Genomic DNA, 18,946 nt, shown 5'->3' on the forward strand with positions numbered 1-18,946 from the left:
CCTGCTTAATTAGGCTGCAGGTGCATGCAGTTCTCCAGCAGTAGGTTAACTGGTTGAGTGCTGGAAGGTACACATATCCTCCATTCCAGCCTACTGAGTCAGTGACTCTGTCACAACGCATAAAGATATAACACAGAGCCATATAATAACACACTGCGGTATAATAACGCGCAGAGCGACATAACCATGCAGGGAGATGTAATCGCCTGCCAGTGTGTGACGAGAAGCGTGCGCGCCAGTGTGTGAGAAGAAGCGTGCGCGCCAGTGTGTGAGAGAAGTAGCGTGCGCGCCAGTGTGTGACGAGAAGCGTGCGCGCCAGTGTGTGAGAAGAAGCGTGCGCCAGTGTGTGAGAGAAGTAGCGTGCGCGCCAGTGTGTGAGAAGCGTGCGCGCCAGTGTGTGAGAGAAGTAGCGTGCGCGCCAGTGTGTGAGAAGCGTGCGCGCCAGTGTGTGAGAGAAGTAGCGTGCGCGCCAGTGTGTGAGAAGCGTGCGCGCCAGTGTGTGAGAGAAGTAGCGTGCGCGCCAGTGTGTGAGAAGAAGCGTGCGCGCCAGTGTGTGAGAAGTAGCGTGCGCGCCAGTGTGTGAGAAGTAGCGTGCGCGCCAGTGTGTGAGAAGTAGCGTGCGCGCCAGTGTGTGAGAAGCGTGCGCGCCAGTGTGTGAGAGAAGTAGCGTGCGCGCCAGTGTGTGAGAAGCGTGCGCGCCAGTGTGTGAGAGAAGTAGCGTGCGCGCCAGTGTGTGAGAAGCGTGCGCGCCAGTGTGTGAGAGAAGTAGCGTGCGCGCCAGTGTGAGAGAAGCGTGCGCGCCAGTGTGAGAGAAGCGTGCGCGCCTGTGAAGAAGCGCGCCTGCCTGCGCACGTGAGAAGCGGGAGTGCACCTGCCTGCGCACGTGAGAAGCGGGAGTGCACCTGCCTGCGCACGTGAGAAGCGGGAGTGCACCTGCCTGCGCACGTGAGAAGCGGGAGTGCACCTGCCTGCGCACGTGAGAAGCGGGAGCGCGCCTGCCTGCGCACGTGAGAAGCGGGAGTGCACCTGCCTGCGCACGTGAGAAGCGGGAGCGCGCCTGCCTGCGCACGTGAGAAGCGGGAGTGCACCTGCCTGCGCACGTGAGAAGCGGGAGTGCACCTGCCTGCGCACGTGAGAAGCGGGAGTGCACCTGCCTGCGCACGAGCCTGTGTTTCACTGATTTACTGAACAGGGTATTTTGTGGAGCTCTTTAATTACACACAGAGAGGGCGTGTTTATGCAAATGTACTTCCCAAGATACAACACTTCCGATCGATGTATATGTGTAGTACAGAAATACCCCGGTTTAAGGACACTCACTTTAAGTACACTCGTGAGTAAGGACATTTCGCTCAATAAGCAAACGGCAGCTCGCGCATGCGCCTGTCAGCACGTCCTGAACAGCAATACCGGCTCCAAACCTGCACCGAAGCTGTGCGCAAGCGGGGAGACTATAGAGCCTGTTACACATGCGTTATTTACATCAGTTATGCACGTATATGACAATTGCCGTACAATACACGCATCGATAAGTGGGAAAAGGGAGTGCTTCACTTTAAGTACATTTTCGCTTTACAGACATGCTCCGGTCCCATTGCGTACGTTAATGCGGGGTATGCCTGTATCTTTCTGCGGAGTAAGATTGGAGTTTGGAAGCAGGAGAGCGGCGATGTCTTCCCTTATCTTGTACCCTCCCCTAACTGGTGCTCAGACAAGAAGAGTGCTGGTCCGTCCAGCGTCAGGACCTGCGCAGGTGAACAAACCGCGGCCTGAGGGCGAGAAGGGAGACGCAGCGGTGTGCGTATGTAAGCCATCATTACTGGAATTGTAGAGAAATCTGTGTGCACCGTCAGTCCTGGTATACCAAAGACAGCTGTGTGTGTGTGCCCGTGCTGTCAGTACTGGAATAGGAGAGAGAGCGGTGTGTGTGCCCGCGCTGTCAGTACTGGAATAGCAGAGAGAGCGGTGAGTGTGCCCGCACTGTCAGTGCTGGAATAGCAGAGAGAGCGGTGAGTGTGCACGCACTGTCAGTACTGGAATAGCAGAGAGAGCGGTGAGTGTGCACGCACTGTCAGTACTGGAATAGCGGAGAGAGCGGTGAGTGTGCCCGCGCTGTCAGTACTGGAATAGCAGAGAGAGCGGTGTGTGTGCCCGCACTGCCAGTACTGGAATAGCAGAGAGAGCGGTGTGTGTGCCCACACTGTCAGTGCTGGAATAGCAGAGAGAGCGGTGAGTGTGCCCGCGCTGTCAGTACTGGAATAGCAGAGAGCGGTGAGTGTGCCTGCGCTGTCAGTACTGGAATAGCAGAGAGAGCGGTGTGTGTGCCCGCACTGCCAGTACTGGAATAGCAGAGAGAGCGGTGTGTGTGCCCACACTGTCAGTGCTGGAATAGCAGAGAGAGCGGTGAGTGTGCCCGCGCTGTCAGTACTGGAATAGCAGAGAGCGGTGAGTGTGCCTGCGCTGTCAGTACTGGAATAGCAGAGAGAGCGATGTGTGTGCCCGCGCTGTCAGTACTGGAATAGCAGTGACAGAGCAGTGTGCCTGCGCTGGAATAGCAGAGACTTTAGTAGATACGTACTTGTCACAGAAGTCTCGCACAGTGCTGATTAGTTGGAGGTGCACCTCTGGGTGTATGTGCAGCCACCGGAGCAGCATCTCTGGGTGTCGGGGGTCTCCCTCCAGGAAAACATCGCTGCAGAGAAGCAGAGGGACGTTTAAGTACCCGCCGTGTCCGCCCCCTCCCGGCCACTGCAGCATTCTGAGGAGCCACCACTTACCCATCATGCTTTAGGAGGCGAGCGGCGAGATGCAACACTCCGGTAATCACGTCCATCCCGTCCGGACCCCCGTCTAATGCTGCGGCGTCCTCGTACCTGAGACCCCAGAGGGCGCGTTATACAGGGAGACTTTGCAGAGCATGGCGCAGCGGGAGGGAGAATGACACACACACACACCTCTTATAAATACCTTTTTATAGGACCGTTAGATGTACTCTAAGATAGAGAAAATGATCGGTGCTCGGAGACAACGGCAAATATAGCACAAGCAAAACAAAGAAGTCTCAATAACGAGCACGCAAAATATTCCCAGAAAATGTAACAAACTTTAATGTCGTCAATTATAACATGCGCAAATATATTCAACACGCCCAAAGAGGGGCGGGACCCCAGGTAAACAAAACGTGCGCACATTCCACAATGACAGGATAAGCTTACTACACCGACACACTATTGTTGAGACTTCTTTGTCTTGCATGTGTATATGTATATCTAACACACACACACACGCGCGCACACACACACACACACACACACACACACACACACACACACACACACACACACACACACACTCTGTATATCTGCACTGTGGTTACCTGAGGATCTCGGGGTCCAGCCGCGACATATCAGCGCTGGGTATGTAAGGCGGGTTACTGACCACAGCATCCACAGGACCCCAAGCGAGGAGACGCTCCAGGGGGTCTGTGTAACAAGGAGCGAGAGCAGCGTCAGCGCAGGAATAGCAGAGCGGTGCCAGCGCGTGGGGACAGCGCAGGAATAGCAGAGCGGTGCCAGCGTGTGGGGACAGCGCAGGAATAGCAGAGCGGCGTCAGTGCTGGAATAGCAGAGCGGTGCCAGCGCGTGGGGACAGCGCAGGAATAGCAAAGCGGTGCCAGCGCGTGGGGACAGCGCAGGAATAGCAAAGCGGTGCCAGCGCGTGGGGACAGCGCAGGAATAGTAGAGCGGTGCCAGCGCGTGGGGACAGCGCAGGAATAGTAGAGCGGTGCCAGCGCGTGGGGACAGCGCAGGAATAGCAGGGCGGTGCCAGCGCGTGGGGACAGCGCAGGAATAGCAGGGCGGTGCCAGCGCGTGGGGACAGCGCAGGAATAGCAGAGCGGTGCCAGCGCGTGGGGACAGCGCAGGAATAGCAGAGCGGTGCCAGCGCGTGGGGACAGCGCAGGAATAGCAAAGCGGTGCCAGCGCGTGGGGACAGCGCAGGAATAGCAAAGCGGTGCCAGCGCGTGGGGACAGCGCAGGAATAGCAGAGCGGTGCCAGCGCGTGGGGACAGCGCAGGAATAGCAAAGCGGTGCCAGCGCGTGGGGACAGCGCAGGAATAGCAGAGCGGTGCCAGCGCGTGGGGACAGCGCAGGAATAGCAGAGCGGTGCCAGCGCGTGGGGACAGCGCAGGAATAGCAGAGCGGTGCCAGCGCGTGGGGACAGCGCAGGAATAGCAGAGCGGTGCCAGCGCGTGGGGACAGCGCAGGAATAGCAGAGCGGTGCCAGCGCGTGGGGACAGCGCAGGAATAGCAGAGCGGTGCCAGCGCGTGGGGACAGCGCAGGAATAGCAGAGCGGTGCCAGCGCGTGGGGACAGCGCAGGAATAGCAGAGCGGTGCCAGTGCGTGGGGACAGCGCAGGAATAGCAGAGCGGTGCCAGCGCGTGGGGACAGCGCAGGAATAGCAGAGCGGTGCCAGCGCGTGGGGACAGCGCAGGAATAGTAGAGCGGTGCCAGCGCGTGGGGACAGCGCAGGAATAGCAGAGCGGTGCCAGCGCGTGGGGACAGCGCAGGAATAGCAGAGCGGTGCCAGCGCGTGGGGACAGCGCAGGAATAGCAGAGCGGTGCCAGCGCGTGGGGACAGCGCAGGAATAGCAGAGCGGTGCCAGCGCGTGGGGACAGCGCAGGAATAGCAGAGCGGTGCCAGCGCGTGGGGACAGCGCAGGAATAGCAGAGCGGTGCCAGCGCGTGGGGACAGCGCAGGAATAGCAGAGCGGTGCCAGCGCGTGGGGACAGCGCAGGAATAGCAGAGCGGTGCCAGCGCGTGGGGACAGCGCAGGAATAGCAGAGCGGTGCCAGCGCGTGGGGACAGCGCAGGAATAGCAGAGCGGTGCCAGCGCGTGGGGACAGCGCAGGAATAGCAGAGCGGTGCCAGCGCGTGGGGACAGCGCAGGAATAAGAGTGCGGTGACAGCGCAGGAATAGCAGAGCGGTGTCAGCGCAGAATAGCAGAGCGGTGTCAGCGCAGGAATAGCAGAGCGGTGTCAGCGCAGAATAGCAGAGCGGTGTCAGCGCAGGAATAGCAGAGCGGTGTCAGCGCAGGAATAGCAGAGCGGTGTCAGCGCAGGAATAGCAGAGCGGTGTCAGCGCAGGAATAGCAGAGCGGTGTCAGCGCAGAATAGCAGAGCGGTGTCAGCGCAGAATAGCAGACCGGTGTCAGCGCAGAATAGCAGAGCGGTGTCAGCGCAGAATAGCAGAGCGGTGTCAGCGCAGAATAGCAGAGCGGTGTCAGCGCAGAATAGCAGAGCGGTGTCAGCGCAGAATAGCAGAGCGGTGTCAGCGCAGGAATAGCAGAGCGGTGTCAGCGCAGAATAGCAAAGCGGTGTCAGCGCAGAATAGCAGAGCGGTGTCAGCGCAGAATAGCAGAGCGGTGTCAGCGCAGAATAGCAGAGCGGTGTCAGCGCAGGAATAGCAGAGCGGTGCCAGCGAAAAAAAGCAGAGCGGTGTCAGCGCAGAATAGCAGAGCGGTGTCAGCGCAGAATAGCAGAGCGGTGCCAGCGCAGAATAGCAGAGCGGTGTCAGCGCAGGAATAGCAGAGCGGTGTCAGCGCAGAATAGCAGAGCGGTGTCAGCGCAGGAATAGCAGAGCGGTGTCAGCGCAGAATAGCAGAGCGGTGTCAGCACAGAATAGCAGAGCGGTGTCAGCACAGAATAGCAGAGCGGTGTCAGCGCAGGAATAGCAGAACGGTGTCAGCGCAGAATAGCAGAGCGGTGTCAGCGCAGAATAGCAGAGCGGTGTCAGCGCAGAATAGCAGAGCGGTGTCAGCGCAGGAATAGCAGAGCGGTGTCAGCGCAGAATAGCAGAGCGGTGTCAGCGCAGAATAGCAGAGCGGTGTCAGCGCAGGAATAGCAGAGCGGTGTCAGCGCAGGAATAGCAGAGCGGTGTCAGCGCAGGAATAGCAGAGCGGTGTCAGCACAGAATAGCAGAGCGGTGTCAGCGCAGGAATAGCAGGCGGTGTCAGCGCAGAATAGCAGAGCGGTGTCAGCGCAGGAATAGCAGAGCGGTGTCAGCGCAGGAATAGCAGAGCGGTGTCAGCGCAGGAATAGCAGAGCGGTGTCAGCGCAGGAATAGCAGAGCGGTGTCAGCGCAGGAATAGCAGAGCGGTGTCAGCGCAGAATAGCAGAGCGGTGTCAGCGCAGGAATAGCAGAGCGGTGTCAGCGCAGAATAGCAGAGCGGTGTCAGCGCAGGAATAGCAGAGCGGTGTCAGCGCAGAATAGCAGAGCGGTGTCAGCGCAGAATAGCAGAGCGGTGTCAGCACAGGAATAGCAGAGCGGTGTCAGCGCAGAATAGCAGAGCGGTGTCAGCGCAGGAATAGCAGAGCGGTGTCAGCGCAGGAATAGCAGAGCGGTGTCAGCGCAGAATAGCAGAGCGGTGTCAGCGCAGGAATAGCAGAGCGGTGTCAGCGCAGAATAGCAGAGCGGTGCCAGCGCAGAATAGCAGAGCGGTGTCAGCGCAGGAATAGCAGAGCGGTGTCAGCGCAGGAATAGCAGAGCGGTGTCAGCGCAGGAATAGCAGAGCGGTGTCAGCGCAGGAATAGCAGAGCGGTGTCAGCGCAGAATAGCAGAGCGGTGTCAGCGCAGGAATAGCAGAGCGGTGTCAGCGCAGAATAGCAGAGCGGTGTCAGCGCAGAATAGCAGAGCGGTGTCAGCGCAGAATAGCAGAGCGGTGTCAGCGCAGGAATAGCAGAGCAGTGTCAGCGCAGAATAGCAGAGCAGTGTCAGCGCAGGAATAGCAGAGCGGTGTCAGCGCAGAATAGCAGAGCGGTGTCAGCGCAGAATAGCAGAGCGCTGTCAGCGCAGGAATAGCAGAGCGGTGCCAGCGCATGTTCTGATTACTCACCTGTTAAGATATTGTGCTGCAGAATCTGAATTCTGTCCTGAAGACCCAATCTGAGGAGAGCAACGCAAAGTTAGGGCAGAAACGTTGTAACTTGTTTATTAATGACCTTGAGGTGGCATCGAGAGCAAAGTCTCCATCTTTGCTGCTGACACTAAATTGTGTAAGGTAATAAAATCAGAGCAGGGTGTAATTCTCTCCAGAAGGACTTGGAGAGACTGGAATATTAGGCAGGTAAATGGCAGATGGGGTTTAATACAGATAAATGTAAGGTTATCCAATTTGGGAAACAAGAATAGACAATAAATAGACAACTTACAAATGACATGGGGATACATTAGGAGAATCCTTGATGGAGAAGGCTTGAGGAGCGCTTGTAGACAGCGACGTAGCGTCAAAACAAATGCATTGTCGCGTACGCTTCTAGTAAGCGCGACACGGTGACGGCTTGGTCGCGATCACTGGAAGTCATCTCAATTTGATTTTTCCAGCGACCGCAGCCTGACGTCACCAGCACTATAAGCGCAGCCTTAGCAATAGTGCCCAATGTTATGTAGCAGCTGCAAAGGCAAACAAGATCTTATCTTGCATTAAACGGGCAATGGATGGAAGGGAAGTAAACATAATTCTGCCCTTTTATAAAGCATTAGTAAGACCACACCTTGAATATGGAGTACAATTTTGGGCACCAATCCATAGAAAAAGACATTATGGAACTAGAGAGCGTGCAGAGAAGAGCCACCAAATTAATAAAGGGGATGGACATTCTAACTTATGAGGAGAGGCTAGCTAAATTAATTTATTTACATTAGAAAAGAGGCGTCTAAGAGGGGATATGATAACTATATACAAATATATTGGGGGACAATACAAGCAGCTTTCAAAATAACTTTTAATCCCAAAAGGCAGTACAAAGGACTCGGGGGCACCCCCTAAGGTTGGAGGAAAGGAGATTTCACCAGCAACAAAGGAAAGGGTTCTTTACAGTAAGGGCAGTTACAATATGGAATTCATTACCCATGGAGACTGTGATGGCAGATACAATAGATTTGTTCAAAAAAAGGTTGGACATCTTTTTAAAAAGAAAAGGTATACAGGGATATACCAAATAAGTAACATGGGAAGGATGTTGATCCAGGGATTAATCTGATTGTCAATTCTTGGAGTCAGGAAGGAATTCATTTCCCCTTATAAGATGTCATTGGATATGTCACTGGGGTTTGTGTTTGCTTTCCTCTGGATCAATATACTGTAAGTACAAATATAGGATACAGTATCTGTCATCTAAATTTAGCATAGGTTGAACTGGATGGACATATGTCTTTTTTCAATCTCATCTACTATGTAACCTCCCCATATATCCACTCCCTATTAGCACATATATCCACTCCCTATTAGCACATATAACCACTCCCTATAGCTCCTCTTATTACCTGATATATAACTCTCCCCCTATAACTCCTCTTATTACCCCATATAACCACTTCCTATAACACCTCATATTACCCCATATAATTCCTCCCTATAACTCCTCCTATTACCCCATATAACTCCTCCTATTACCCCATATAACCGCTCCCTATTACTCCTATATGGATGAGAACATGAAAATATTGAGCATTTTAATCTGGCACTCAAACAGTTAACTTGTTACAATTTAAAAATAAATGTATTGTTTTACAGACCGGTCAATGCCTGGCCTGGATTTTCTGTGTTAGTCTAGGAGTGATGTTATCTAAGGTCAACGGCTGGCTTTGAAAAAGGGGGGATTGAAATATGGCCTCACAACTAATTTTTGACAGCAGAAATACACACAAAACCTTTTAAATATAACTTTAAAGATATTCCTGAAAGGGTTTGGGAATGCAAGAGGGCGCTGTTAGGAAGGCAGTCCAAAAGTTTGTGTAAATTTACCAAATAAAAAAATATCGCTAATCTGATATACAGGAGGGCCCCAGTCATGCGGCGGGTTCCGTTCTAAGGACCCGCCGCAAAGCGAAAATGGCCGGAAAGCAGAACCGCCGATTTTCGTTATGTGCGCATGCGCAGACCGGCAATGCGCCGTTCTACACACGCGCAACATCGGAAAAACCCTCCATTCTGCGCATGCGCGACCCCGGACCGGCCCCCGTTCTGCGCGTGCGCGGACATGGCGGCCCCCTTCTCGGTGGATCGCCGAAAAGCAGGGTCTTGCTGTATTCAAATCAGAATCCAAAACACATCTTTGTAACATTTGCGATCTGCCGAATTGAATGATGCTAGACAGTCCACGATTGTTAGGGGGAGGGGGACACACACACACACAAAGATATCCATTTAGCTCTCAAATTTAGCAGTAAACACATGAAGATATCCACGCCTGTATTTTAATTATACAGTGAAAATGGCGTTCTTCGAAGTAGAAATAACGTTATGAGCGGGTCTATAGCCAGGTAGGTTTTTATTCCAAAGAAAGGTTTTTTTTCCCCCTTCTCCTCTAGCCACAAAAGTGCCATTAGAAATGGATGAAGGTGGGGTTAAGGACACGCCCAGAAGGTGGGCTTGTGCCACCTGTGCTGAAGCACCTGTATCCTTTTAAACCTGTTGAGGGTTGAAGTTGCCCACCCTGCATTTGGGTATAGGAGAAATTGTACACAGGCGCCGTGTCTGCGGCCCCGCCCGGATTTCCTTCAACGTAACGGGAAAACGGAAGTTATATTTCCTGTGTCTCCCCCTTTTTCATTGGATTAAACGGTCTGCATTTATTGTACTGTATGTTCTTGTAATATTCTTTTTCTGGAACCTAAGCGCTTTACTACTGCTGTATATTAAATCTAAAATGTAATAAGTGACTGTCTTTGGCTCTAACTGACCCGGTCCCGCTTTGAAGAGAGGAATTCAATTTTCGGACACATTTTGCTACAGGATATTCATGTACTAATTACATATTTTGCTTAGTAAACAGGGACCAAAGACCCCAGCGATTATATTTTCCTGTATTCTTGGTGGTGGCAGCCCCCCTGTAGTGGAGGCCCTGCTCACATAGTAGTTGCACCCCCCTTCCTTCCTTGTCACCTCTCTGCGTTCTCCCTGGTCAGACTCACGGCTGCTTCCTTGCTGTCGACTGCGATGACGCGTCCCTGTGAGAAAGAGACAGCCATCTTTAAACTGACATACACGGGCAGTCCCTGCTGGGAGCACAATGGCAGCATGACAGTGACAGGCTCCCCCCCCTTACCTGCGGAAGCCTCCGGAGTAATGCCAGAGACACAGCTCCTGAACCGCATCCCACCTCCAGGATCAGAGGGTCCGCAGAGCATCTCAGCCCCCCACAGGCGTCACGCAGAACCAGCCCGACCAGCTCCTGAAACCAAGAGGTGTGACAGCAACAACACAGGGACAGGTGCCACGTGTGGCAGGGGAAGGGGGCCTGCGTGTGCAGGGGACGGGGATCTGCGTGTTCAGGGGACGTGGGGCCTGCGTGTGACGGGGACGTGGGGCCTGCGTGTGACGGGGACGTGGGGCCTGCGTGTGACGGGGACGTGGGGCCTGCGTGTGACGGGGACGTGGGGCCTGCGTGTGACGGGGACGTGGGGCCTGCGTGTGACGGGGACGTGGGGCCTGCGTGTGACGGGGACGTGGGGCCTGCGTGTGACGGGGACGTGGGGCCTGCGTGTGACGGGGACGTGGGGCCTGCGTGTGACGGGACGTGGGGCCTGCGTGTGACGGGGACGTGGGGCCTGCGTGTGACGGGGACGTGGGGCCTGCGTGTGACGGGGACGTGGGACCTGCGTGTGACGGGGACGTGGGATCTGCGTGTGACGGGGACGTGGGACCTGCGTGTGCAGGGGACGTGGGACCTGCGTGTGCAGGGGACGTGGGGCCTGCGTGTGACGGGGACTTGGGGCCTGCGTGTGACGGGGACGTGGGGCCTGCGTGTGACGGGTACGTGGGGCCTGCGTGTGACGGGGACGTGGGGCCTGCGTGTGACGGGGACGTGGGGCCTGCGTGTGACGGGGACGTGGGGCCTGCGTGTGACGGGGACGTGGGGCCTGCGTGTGACGGGGACGTGGGGCCTGCGTGTGACGGGGACGTGGGGCCTGCGTGTGACAGGAACGTGGGGCCTGCGTGTGCAGGGGACGTGGGGCCTGCGTGTGCAGGGGACGTGGGGCCTGCGTGTGCAGGGGACGTGGGGCCTGCGTGTGCAGGGGACGTGGGGCCTGCGTGTGCAGGGGACGTGGGGCCTGCGTGTGCAGGGGACGTGGGGCCTGCGTGTGCAGGGGACGTGGGGCCTGCGTTTGCAGGGGACGTGGGGCCTGCGTGTGCAGGGGACGTGGGGCCTGCGTGTGCAGGGGACGTGGGGCCTGCGTGTGCAGGGGACGTGGGGCCTGCGTGTGCAGGGGACGTGGGGCCTGCGTGTGACGGGACGTGGGGCCTGCGTGTGACGGGGACGTGGGGCCTGCGTGTGACGGGGACGTTGGGCTTGCGTGTAACGGGGACGTGGGGCCTGCGTGTGCAGGGGACGTGGGGCCTGCGTGTGATGGGGACGTGAGGCCTGCGTGTGACGGGGACGTGGGGCCTGCGTGTGACGGGGACGTGGGGCCTGCGTGTGACGGGACGTGGGGCCTGCGTGTGACGGGGACGTGGGGCCTGCGTGTGCCGGGGACGTGGGGCCTGCGTGTGACGGGGACGTGGGGCCTGCGGGTGACGGGGACGTGGGGCCTGCGTGTGACGGGGACGTGGGGCCTGCGTGTGACGGGACGTGGGGCCTGCGTGTGACGGGGACGTGGGGCCTGCGTGTGACGGGGACGTGGGGCCTGCGGGTGACGGGGACGTGGGGCCTGCGTGTGACGGGGACGTGGGGCCTGCGTGTGACGGGGACTTGGGGCCTGCGTGTGACGGGGACGTGGGGCCTGCGTGTGACGGGGACGTGGGGCCTGCGTGTGACGGGGACGTGGGGCCTGCGTGTGCAGGGGACGTGGGGCCTGCGTGTGCAGGGGACGTGGGGCCTGCGTGTGACGGGAACGTGGGGCCTGCGTGTGACGGGAACGTGGGGCCTGCGTGTGCAGGGGACGTGGGGCCTGCGTGTGCAGGGGACGTGGGGCCTGCGTGTGACGGGGACGGGGGGCCTGCGTGTGACGGGACGTGGGGCCTGCGTGTGCAGGGGACGGGGGGCCTGGACGTGGGGCCTGCGTGTGCAGGGGACGGGGGGCCTGGACGTGGGGCCTGCGTGTGACGGGGACGTGGGGCCTGCGTGTGACGGGGACGTGGGGCCTGCGTGTGACGGGGACGTGGGGCCTGCGTGTGCAGGGGACGTGGGGCCTGCGTGTGACGGGGACGTGGGGCCTGCGTGTGACGGGGACGTGGGGCCTGCGTGTGACGGGGACGTGGGGCCTGCGTGTGACGGGGACGTGGGGCCTGCGTGTGACGGGGACGTGGGGCCTGCGTGTGACGGGGACGTGGGGCCTGCGTGTGCAGGGGACGTGGGGCCTGCGTGTGCAGGGGACGTGGGGCCTGCGTGTGCAGGGGACGTGGGGCCTGCGTGTGACGGGGACGTGAGGCCTGCGTGTGCAGGGGATGTGGGGCCTGCGTGTGACGGGGACGTGAGGCCTGCGTGTGACGGGGACGTGGGGCCTGCGTGTGACGGGGACGTGGGGCCTGCGTGTGACGGGGACGTGGGGCCTGCGTGTGACGGGAACGTGGGGCCTGCGTGTGACGGGGACGTGGGGCCTGCGTGTGCAGGGGACGTGAGGCCTGCGTGTGACGGGGACGTGAGGCCTGCGTGTGACGGGGACGTGGGGCCTGCGTGTGATGGGGACGTGGGGCCTGCGTGTGATGGGGACGTGGGGCCTGCGTGTGACGGGGACGTGGGGCCTGCGTGTGATGGGGACGTGGGGCCTGCGTGTGCAGGGGACGTGGGGCCTGCGTGTGCAGGGGACGTGGGGCCTGCGTGTGCAGGGGATGTGGGGCCTGCGTGTGACTGGGACGTGGGGCCTGCGTGTGACGGGGACGTGGGGACTGCGTGTGCAGGGGACGTGAGGCCTGCGTGTGACGGGGACGTGGGGCCTGCGTGTGACGGGGACGTGGGGCCTGCGTGTGACGGGGACGTGGGGCCTGCGTGTGACGGGGACGTGGGGCCTGCGTGTGACGGGGACGTGGGGCCTGCGTGTGACGGGGACGTGGGGCCTGCGTGTGACGGGGACGTGGGGCCTGCGTGTGACGGGGACGTGGGGCCTGCGTGTGACGGGGACGTGGGGCCTGCGTGTGACGGGGACGTGGGGCCTGCGTGTGATGGGGACGTGGGGCCTGCGTGTGCAGGGGACGTGGGGCCTGCGTGTGACGGGGACGTGGGGCCTGCGTGTGACGGGGACGTGGGGCCTGCGTGTGACGGGGACGTGGGGCCTGCGTGTGCAGGGGACGTGGGGCCTGCGTGTGCAGGGGACGTGGGGCCTGCGTGTGCAGGGGACGTGGGGCCTGCGTGTGATGGCGACGTGGGGCCCGCGTGTGCAGTGGACGGGGATCTCCGTGTGCAGGGGACGTGGGGCCTGCGTGTGACGGGGACGTGAGGCCTGCGTATGATGGGGACGTGGGGCCTGCGTGTGCAGGGGACGTGGGGCCTGCGTGTGCAGGGGACGTGGGGCCTGCGTGTGACGGGGACGTGGGGCCTGCGTGTGCAGGGGACGTGGGGCCTGCGTGTGCAGGGGACGTGGGGCCTGCGTGTGACGGGGACGTGGGACCTGCGTGTGACGGGGACGTGGGACCTGCGTGTGACGGGGACGTGGGGCCTGCGTGTGCAGAGGACGTGGGGCCTGCGTGTGCAGGGGACGTGGGGCCCGCGTGTGCAGTGGACGGGGATCTCCGTGTGCAGGGGACGTGGGGCCTGCGTGTGACGGGGACGTGGGGCCTGCGTGCGACAGGTGCTGGGTCTGTGTGTGTGGGATGGGTTCCCGGGAGGGGGGGGGGGAAGGTCTGCACAGGACGGGGACATACTTGTGGCAACAGTTGAGCTGTCTCTTGGCTCAGTAACATGTTACTTGTGTCTGGAGCTCCCCCATGTGTTCACAGCCAGTACTGCAGAGCGATGTACGCTGCATTATATATACTGTATTTGTTATTCCTACACCGAGGTAACCCTCCTCCTGCAGTGCTTGCTCACCTCCGTCTCAGGCCGCGGGATAAATACAGGGGGTCTCATCTTCAGGGTCATGTCCAGAAAATCCCACTCTCCAATAATGTACTGAACGGGGACCCTAGTGAAACAACAGATGTCACACAGAAGCCTGACCTGTGTCACCCTGCTGTGTGAAGGACAGCGTCTCTGTGTCACCATGCGGTGTGAGGGACAGCATCTGTGTCACTATGCGATGTGAGGGACAGCACCTGTCACTGTGTCACTATGTGGTGTGAGGGACAGTGTCTCTGTCACTGCGTTCCCTGCCACGTGAGGGACAGCATCAGTCACTGTGTCACCCTGCGGTGTGAGGGACAGCGTCTGTGTCACCCTGCGGTGTGAGGGACAGCATCTGTCACTGTGTCACCCTGCGGTGTGAGGGACAGCGTCTGTCACTGTGTCACCCTGCGGTGTGAGGGACAGCGTCTGTCACTGTGTCACCCTGCGGTGTGAGGGACAGCGTCTGTCACTGTGTCACCCTGCGGTGTGAGGGACAGCGTCTGTCACTGTGTCACCCTGTGGTGTGAGGAACAGCGTCTGTCACTGTGTCACCCTGTGGTGTGAGGGACAGCGTCTGTCACTGTGTCACCCTGCGGTGTGAGGGACGTCTGTGTCACTGTCACCCTGCGGTGTGAGGGACAGCGTCTGTGTCACTGTCACCCTGTGGTGTGAGGGACAGTGTCTTCCTGCGTTGTGAGGGACAGTATCGGGCACTGTCACCCTGTGGTGTCTGAGTGACACGGCCGTGCTGTCACCTTCCCAGGCGCTGCTGGCACATGCTCTGTATGTCCTTCAGCTGATCCGCAGAGATGTGACGCCGAGTCACAGAGGGGGGGAGACTCGGAAACTGCCAGTGACAGAGGTGACACACAGCAACACGATTACTATCACACCCTACAACGCTTCTACTACACACAGCAACAACTGCTACTACACACAGCAACAACTACTACACACACACGGCAATGCTACTACTACACACAGAAACACGACTACATTGCTACACACACAGCTACACAACTACTAGAAACAGCTGTTTGCCACTCTGCGGGCTTTATCCTGAGTGAGACACATTGCGTGTAACGCTCTACGGGCTATGCCGAGTGAGATGCTCTGCGAAGGATAGCGTCTCCGTCACCCTGCGGTGTGAGGGACAGCATCAATGTGTCACCCTGCGGTGTGAGGGACAGCATCGATGTGTCACCCTGCGGTGTGAGGGACAGCGTCAATGTGTCACCCTGCGGTGTGAGGGACAGCGTCAATGTGTTACCCTGCGGTGTGAGGGACAGCATCAATGTGTTACCCTGCGGTGTGAGGGATATTGTCTATCACGGTGTCACCCTGTGGTGTGAGTGACAGCGTCTGTCACGGTGTCACCCTGCGGTGTGAGGGACAGCATCAATCTGTCACCCTCTGGTGTGAGGGACAGCGTCTGTCACGGTGTCACCCTGCGGTGTGAGGGACAGCATCAATCTGTCACCCTCTGGTGTGAGGGACAGCGTCTGTCACGGTGTCACCCTGTGGTGTGAGTGACAGCGTCTCTGTCACGGTGTTACCCTGCGGTGTGAGGGACAGTATCGGGCACTGTCACCCTGTGGTGTGAGGGACAGCGTGTCACGGTGTCACCCTGCGGTGTGAGGGACAGCGTCTGTCACGGTGTCACCCTGCGGTGTGAGGGACAGTATCAATGTGTTACCCTGTGGTGTGAGGGACAGCGTCTGTCACGGTGTCACCCTGTGGTGTGAGTGACAGCGTCTCTGTCACGGTGTCACCCTGCGGTGTGAGGGACAGTATCGGGCACTGTAACCCTGTGGTGTGAGGGACAGCGTGTCACGGTGTCACCCTGCGGTGTGAAGGACAGCGTCTGTCATGGTGTCACCCTGCAGTGTGAGGGACAGCGTGTGACGGTGTCACCCTGCGGTGTGAGGGACAGCGTCTGTCACGGTGTCACCCTGCTGTGTGAGGGACAGTATCGGGCACTGTCACCCTGCGGTGTGAGGGACAGCGTGTCACGGTGTCACCCTGCGGTGTGAGGGACAGCGTGTCATGGTGTCACCCTGCGGTGTGAGGGACAGCGTCTGTCACGGTGTCACCCTGCGGTGTGAGGGACAGTATCGGCCACTGTCACCCTGCGGTGTGAGGGACATTGTCTGTCACAGTGTCACCCTGCGGTGTGAGGGACAGCGTCTGTCACGATGTCACCCTGCGGTGTGAGGGACAGCGTGTCACGGTGTCACCCTGCGGTGTGAGGGACAGCGTCTGTCACGGTGTCACCCTGCGGTGTGAGGGACAGTATCGGGCACTGTCACCCCGTGGTGTCTGAGTGACACGGTCATGCTATCACCTTCTTAGTCGCTGCTGATACACTGAAACTGCAGGTGACACACAATAACGCTGTTACTACACACACATCAATGCTAGTACTACCACACACACCAACAACTGCTGCTCATACACATTAACTACTACCACATACACACATACACACACACACATTAACTACTACACACATCAATGCTAGTACAGTACTACCACACACACACACACACACCAACTCTACTATTACCACATACACACATTAACTACTACACACAACAATGCTTCTACTACTAACACATACACACATACACACACATTAACTACTACACACAACAATGCTAGTACTACCTGACACACCAACAACTGCTGCTCACACACATTAACTACTACCACATACACACATAAACACACACACACATTAACTACTACACACATCAATGCTAGTACAGTACTACCACACACACACACACACCAACTCTACTACTATTACCACATACACACATACCCACACACACACATTAACTACTACACACAACAATGCTTCTACTATTACCACATACACACACGCACACTAACTACTACACACAACAATGCTTCTACTACTACCACCACATACACACACACACACATTAACTACTACACACAACAACTCTACTACTATTACCACATACACAGCAACACAACTACTACCCACAGCTACTACACACAGGTCTGCGTTTGCTGCTCTGAGGGCTATGGCCAGAGTGACCCGCTCTGCAGGATAGAGTTAGGACCTGCATACTGGTCATGCTGTGACGTGGCTGCATACTGGTCATGCTGTGACGTGGCTGCATACTGGTCATGCTGTGACGTGGCTGCATACTGGTCATGCTGTGACGTGGCTTCAGGCTTATAACGCTTTGGCCTCAGGATTTAACTAAATGACCCTTATTCACGAGAATATTGAAGTATTTTACTATGTATTTTTGTCACATTGGATGTAGCATTGAGCATTTCTGTCTTGTCTTGAGACGCTCTGCGCGTGACGCCCAGAGCGAGACGCTCTGCGCGTGACGCCCAGAGCGAGACGCTCTGCGCGTGGCGCCCAGAGCGAGACGCTCTGCGCGTGGCGCCCAGAGCGAGACGCTCTGCGTGCGACACCCTGCAGGCTATGCCCCGAGTGGGATGCTCTGTACTCACGGTCTTGGCTCCCAGCGCGTGCGCTATGATGATCTCGCTGGATTCTCGCGGCTCTGAAACTCCATGAGTCTCAAACAACCTCAGCCAGTGCTGGACCAGCCTGCCCGGGGTCACCTCGCCCGTTACCAGCCTCCTGCATGGCACCCGAGGGTGGGCGACATCTGCAAAGAGGCCGCGCAAGGCGAAAGGGGGAAATCGCATCATGTCCTGGGAGAGAGAGAGATAAGAAGGTGAGAGAGAGTCACTGGGTACTATTGATTAGCACAGGAGAGGAGCCGGGTGATTAGATTGTAAGCTCTTCGGAGCAGGGACTCCTTTTCCTAAATGTTACATTATGTCTGAAGCACTTATTCCCATGATCTGTTCTTTGTATTATTTGTTATTTGTATGATTGTCACGTGTATTACTGCTGTGAAACGCTATATAAATAAAGACATACATGCATACATACAGTATATAGCAGCACTCGTCACCTTAGAGGATAAAGTATTATATATACACACGCAGACTCGCTCACAATTAGGCCGTGCGTATAGTGCGCGCGACGGTGACGTCACCCGTCCCTGCGGGCGACCAGGTCATTCATTGTTTCAGAGGCTGTCACGTGGCGACAGCCTCTGAAAAATCAAATTTGATCTGCTTCCAAATTTCGCATTGCTTCCGTCTCTCCGCGCTTACTATAAGTGCACACAACAGCGGCAATAAATTTGTTATCGGTCGCCGTCGCTATAAGCGCATATAGTGACAGCGACATGAAAAACAAATGCATTGTCACCCTCGTCGGCGCTTAGAGTGCACACGACGACGCGACCAAGCGATAGTGCTACCAAAAATCTGGTAGTCACTGTTGATTTTTTCGGCTACGGTCTCCCCTTGCGGCCAATCAGAGAGCTTCTCCGTCCCTCTGCCCTCCCCTTTTATGACGTCACTGGCCTTGTAGCCAGCAACGTCGCCCAAACTTGAATTGCAACTATCGCATGGCGACGGGTGACGTCATCGGTCGCGTCGACGACACTATAAGCGCAGCCTCAGAGTGTAAGCTCTTTGGGGCAGGGGTTCCCTTTCCTGTTACTTTTATGCCCGAAGCACTTATTCCCACTATGTGTTATAATATTATGTCACTGCTGTGACGCGCTGTGTACACGGATGGCGCTATATAAAGACATACATACACACACATACACACACATACATACACACATACATACACACATACATACATACACACACACATACATACATACATATACACACATACATACATACATACATACTCACTCACAGTGACATGCTGCTTCCTGTGTCCCTCTGCTCACCCACGCCCCCTTTGTGCCCAAAGTAAACATGGCCGCCCTTGCTTCCCTAATAGGCAAGTGCTAAACACGGCTTTAAATCATCAACACGTGA

General features: G+C 57.4%; 1 protein-coding gene across 1 annotated transcript; it reads right to left on the reverse strand.

The window, feature by feature from the left end:
• Nucleotides 1-1,194: 1,194 nt before the first annotated feature.
• HEMK1 (HemK methyltransferase 1, mitochondrial release factors N(5)-glutamine) lies at nt 1,195-18,936 on the reverse strand. The gene is made up of 11 exons (XM_075574196.1): nt 18,822-18,936; nt 17,540-17,746; nt 14,797-14,888; nt 14,027-14,120; nt 10,109-10,234; nt 9,946-10,010; nt 6,895-6,944; nt 3,377-3,482; nt 2,778-2,873; nt 2,579-2,692; nt 1,195-1,769 (listed from the first exon to the last, which is right to left on the reverse strand). Exons 2-11 carry the CDS (start codon nt 17,741-17,743, stop codon nt 1,739-1,741), a joined length of 978 nt encoding a protein of 325 aa, XP_075430311.1. The 5' UTR covers nt 17,744-17,746; nt 18,822-18,936; the 3' UTR covers nt 1,195-1,738.
• Nucleotides 18,937-18,946: the final 10 nt, after the last annotated feature.

The sequence above is a fragment of the Ascaphus truei genome, chromosome 17 (assembly GCF_040206685.1).
Source record: "Ascaphus truei isolate aAscTru1 chromosome 17, aAscTru1.hap1, whole genome shotgun sequence".
Taxonomy (NCBI): Eukaryota; Metazoa; Chordata; class Amphibia; order Anura; family Ascaphidae; genus Ascaphus; species Ascaphus truei.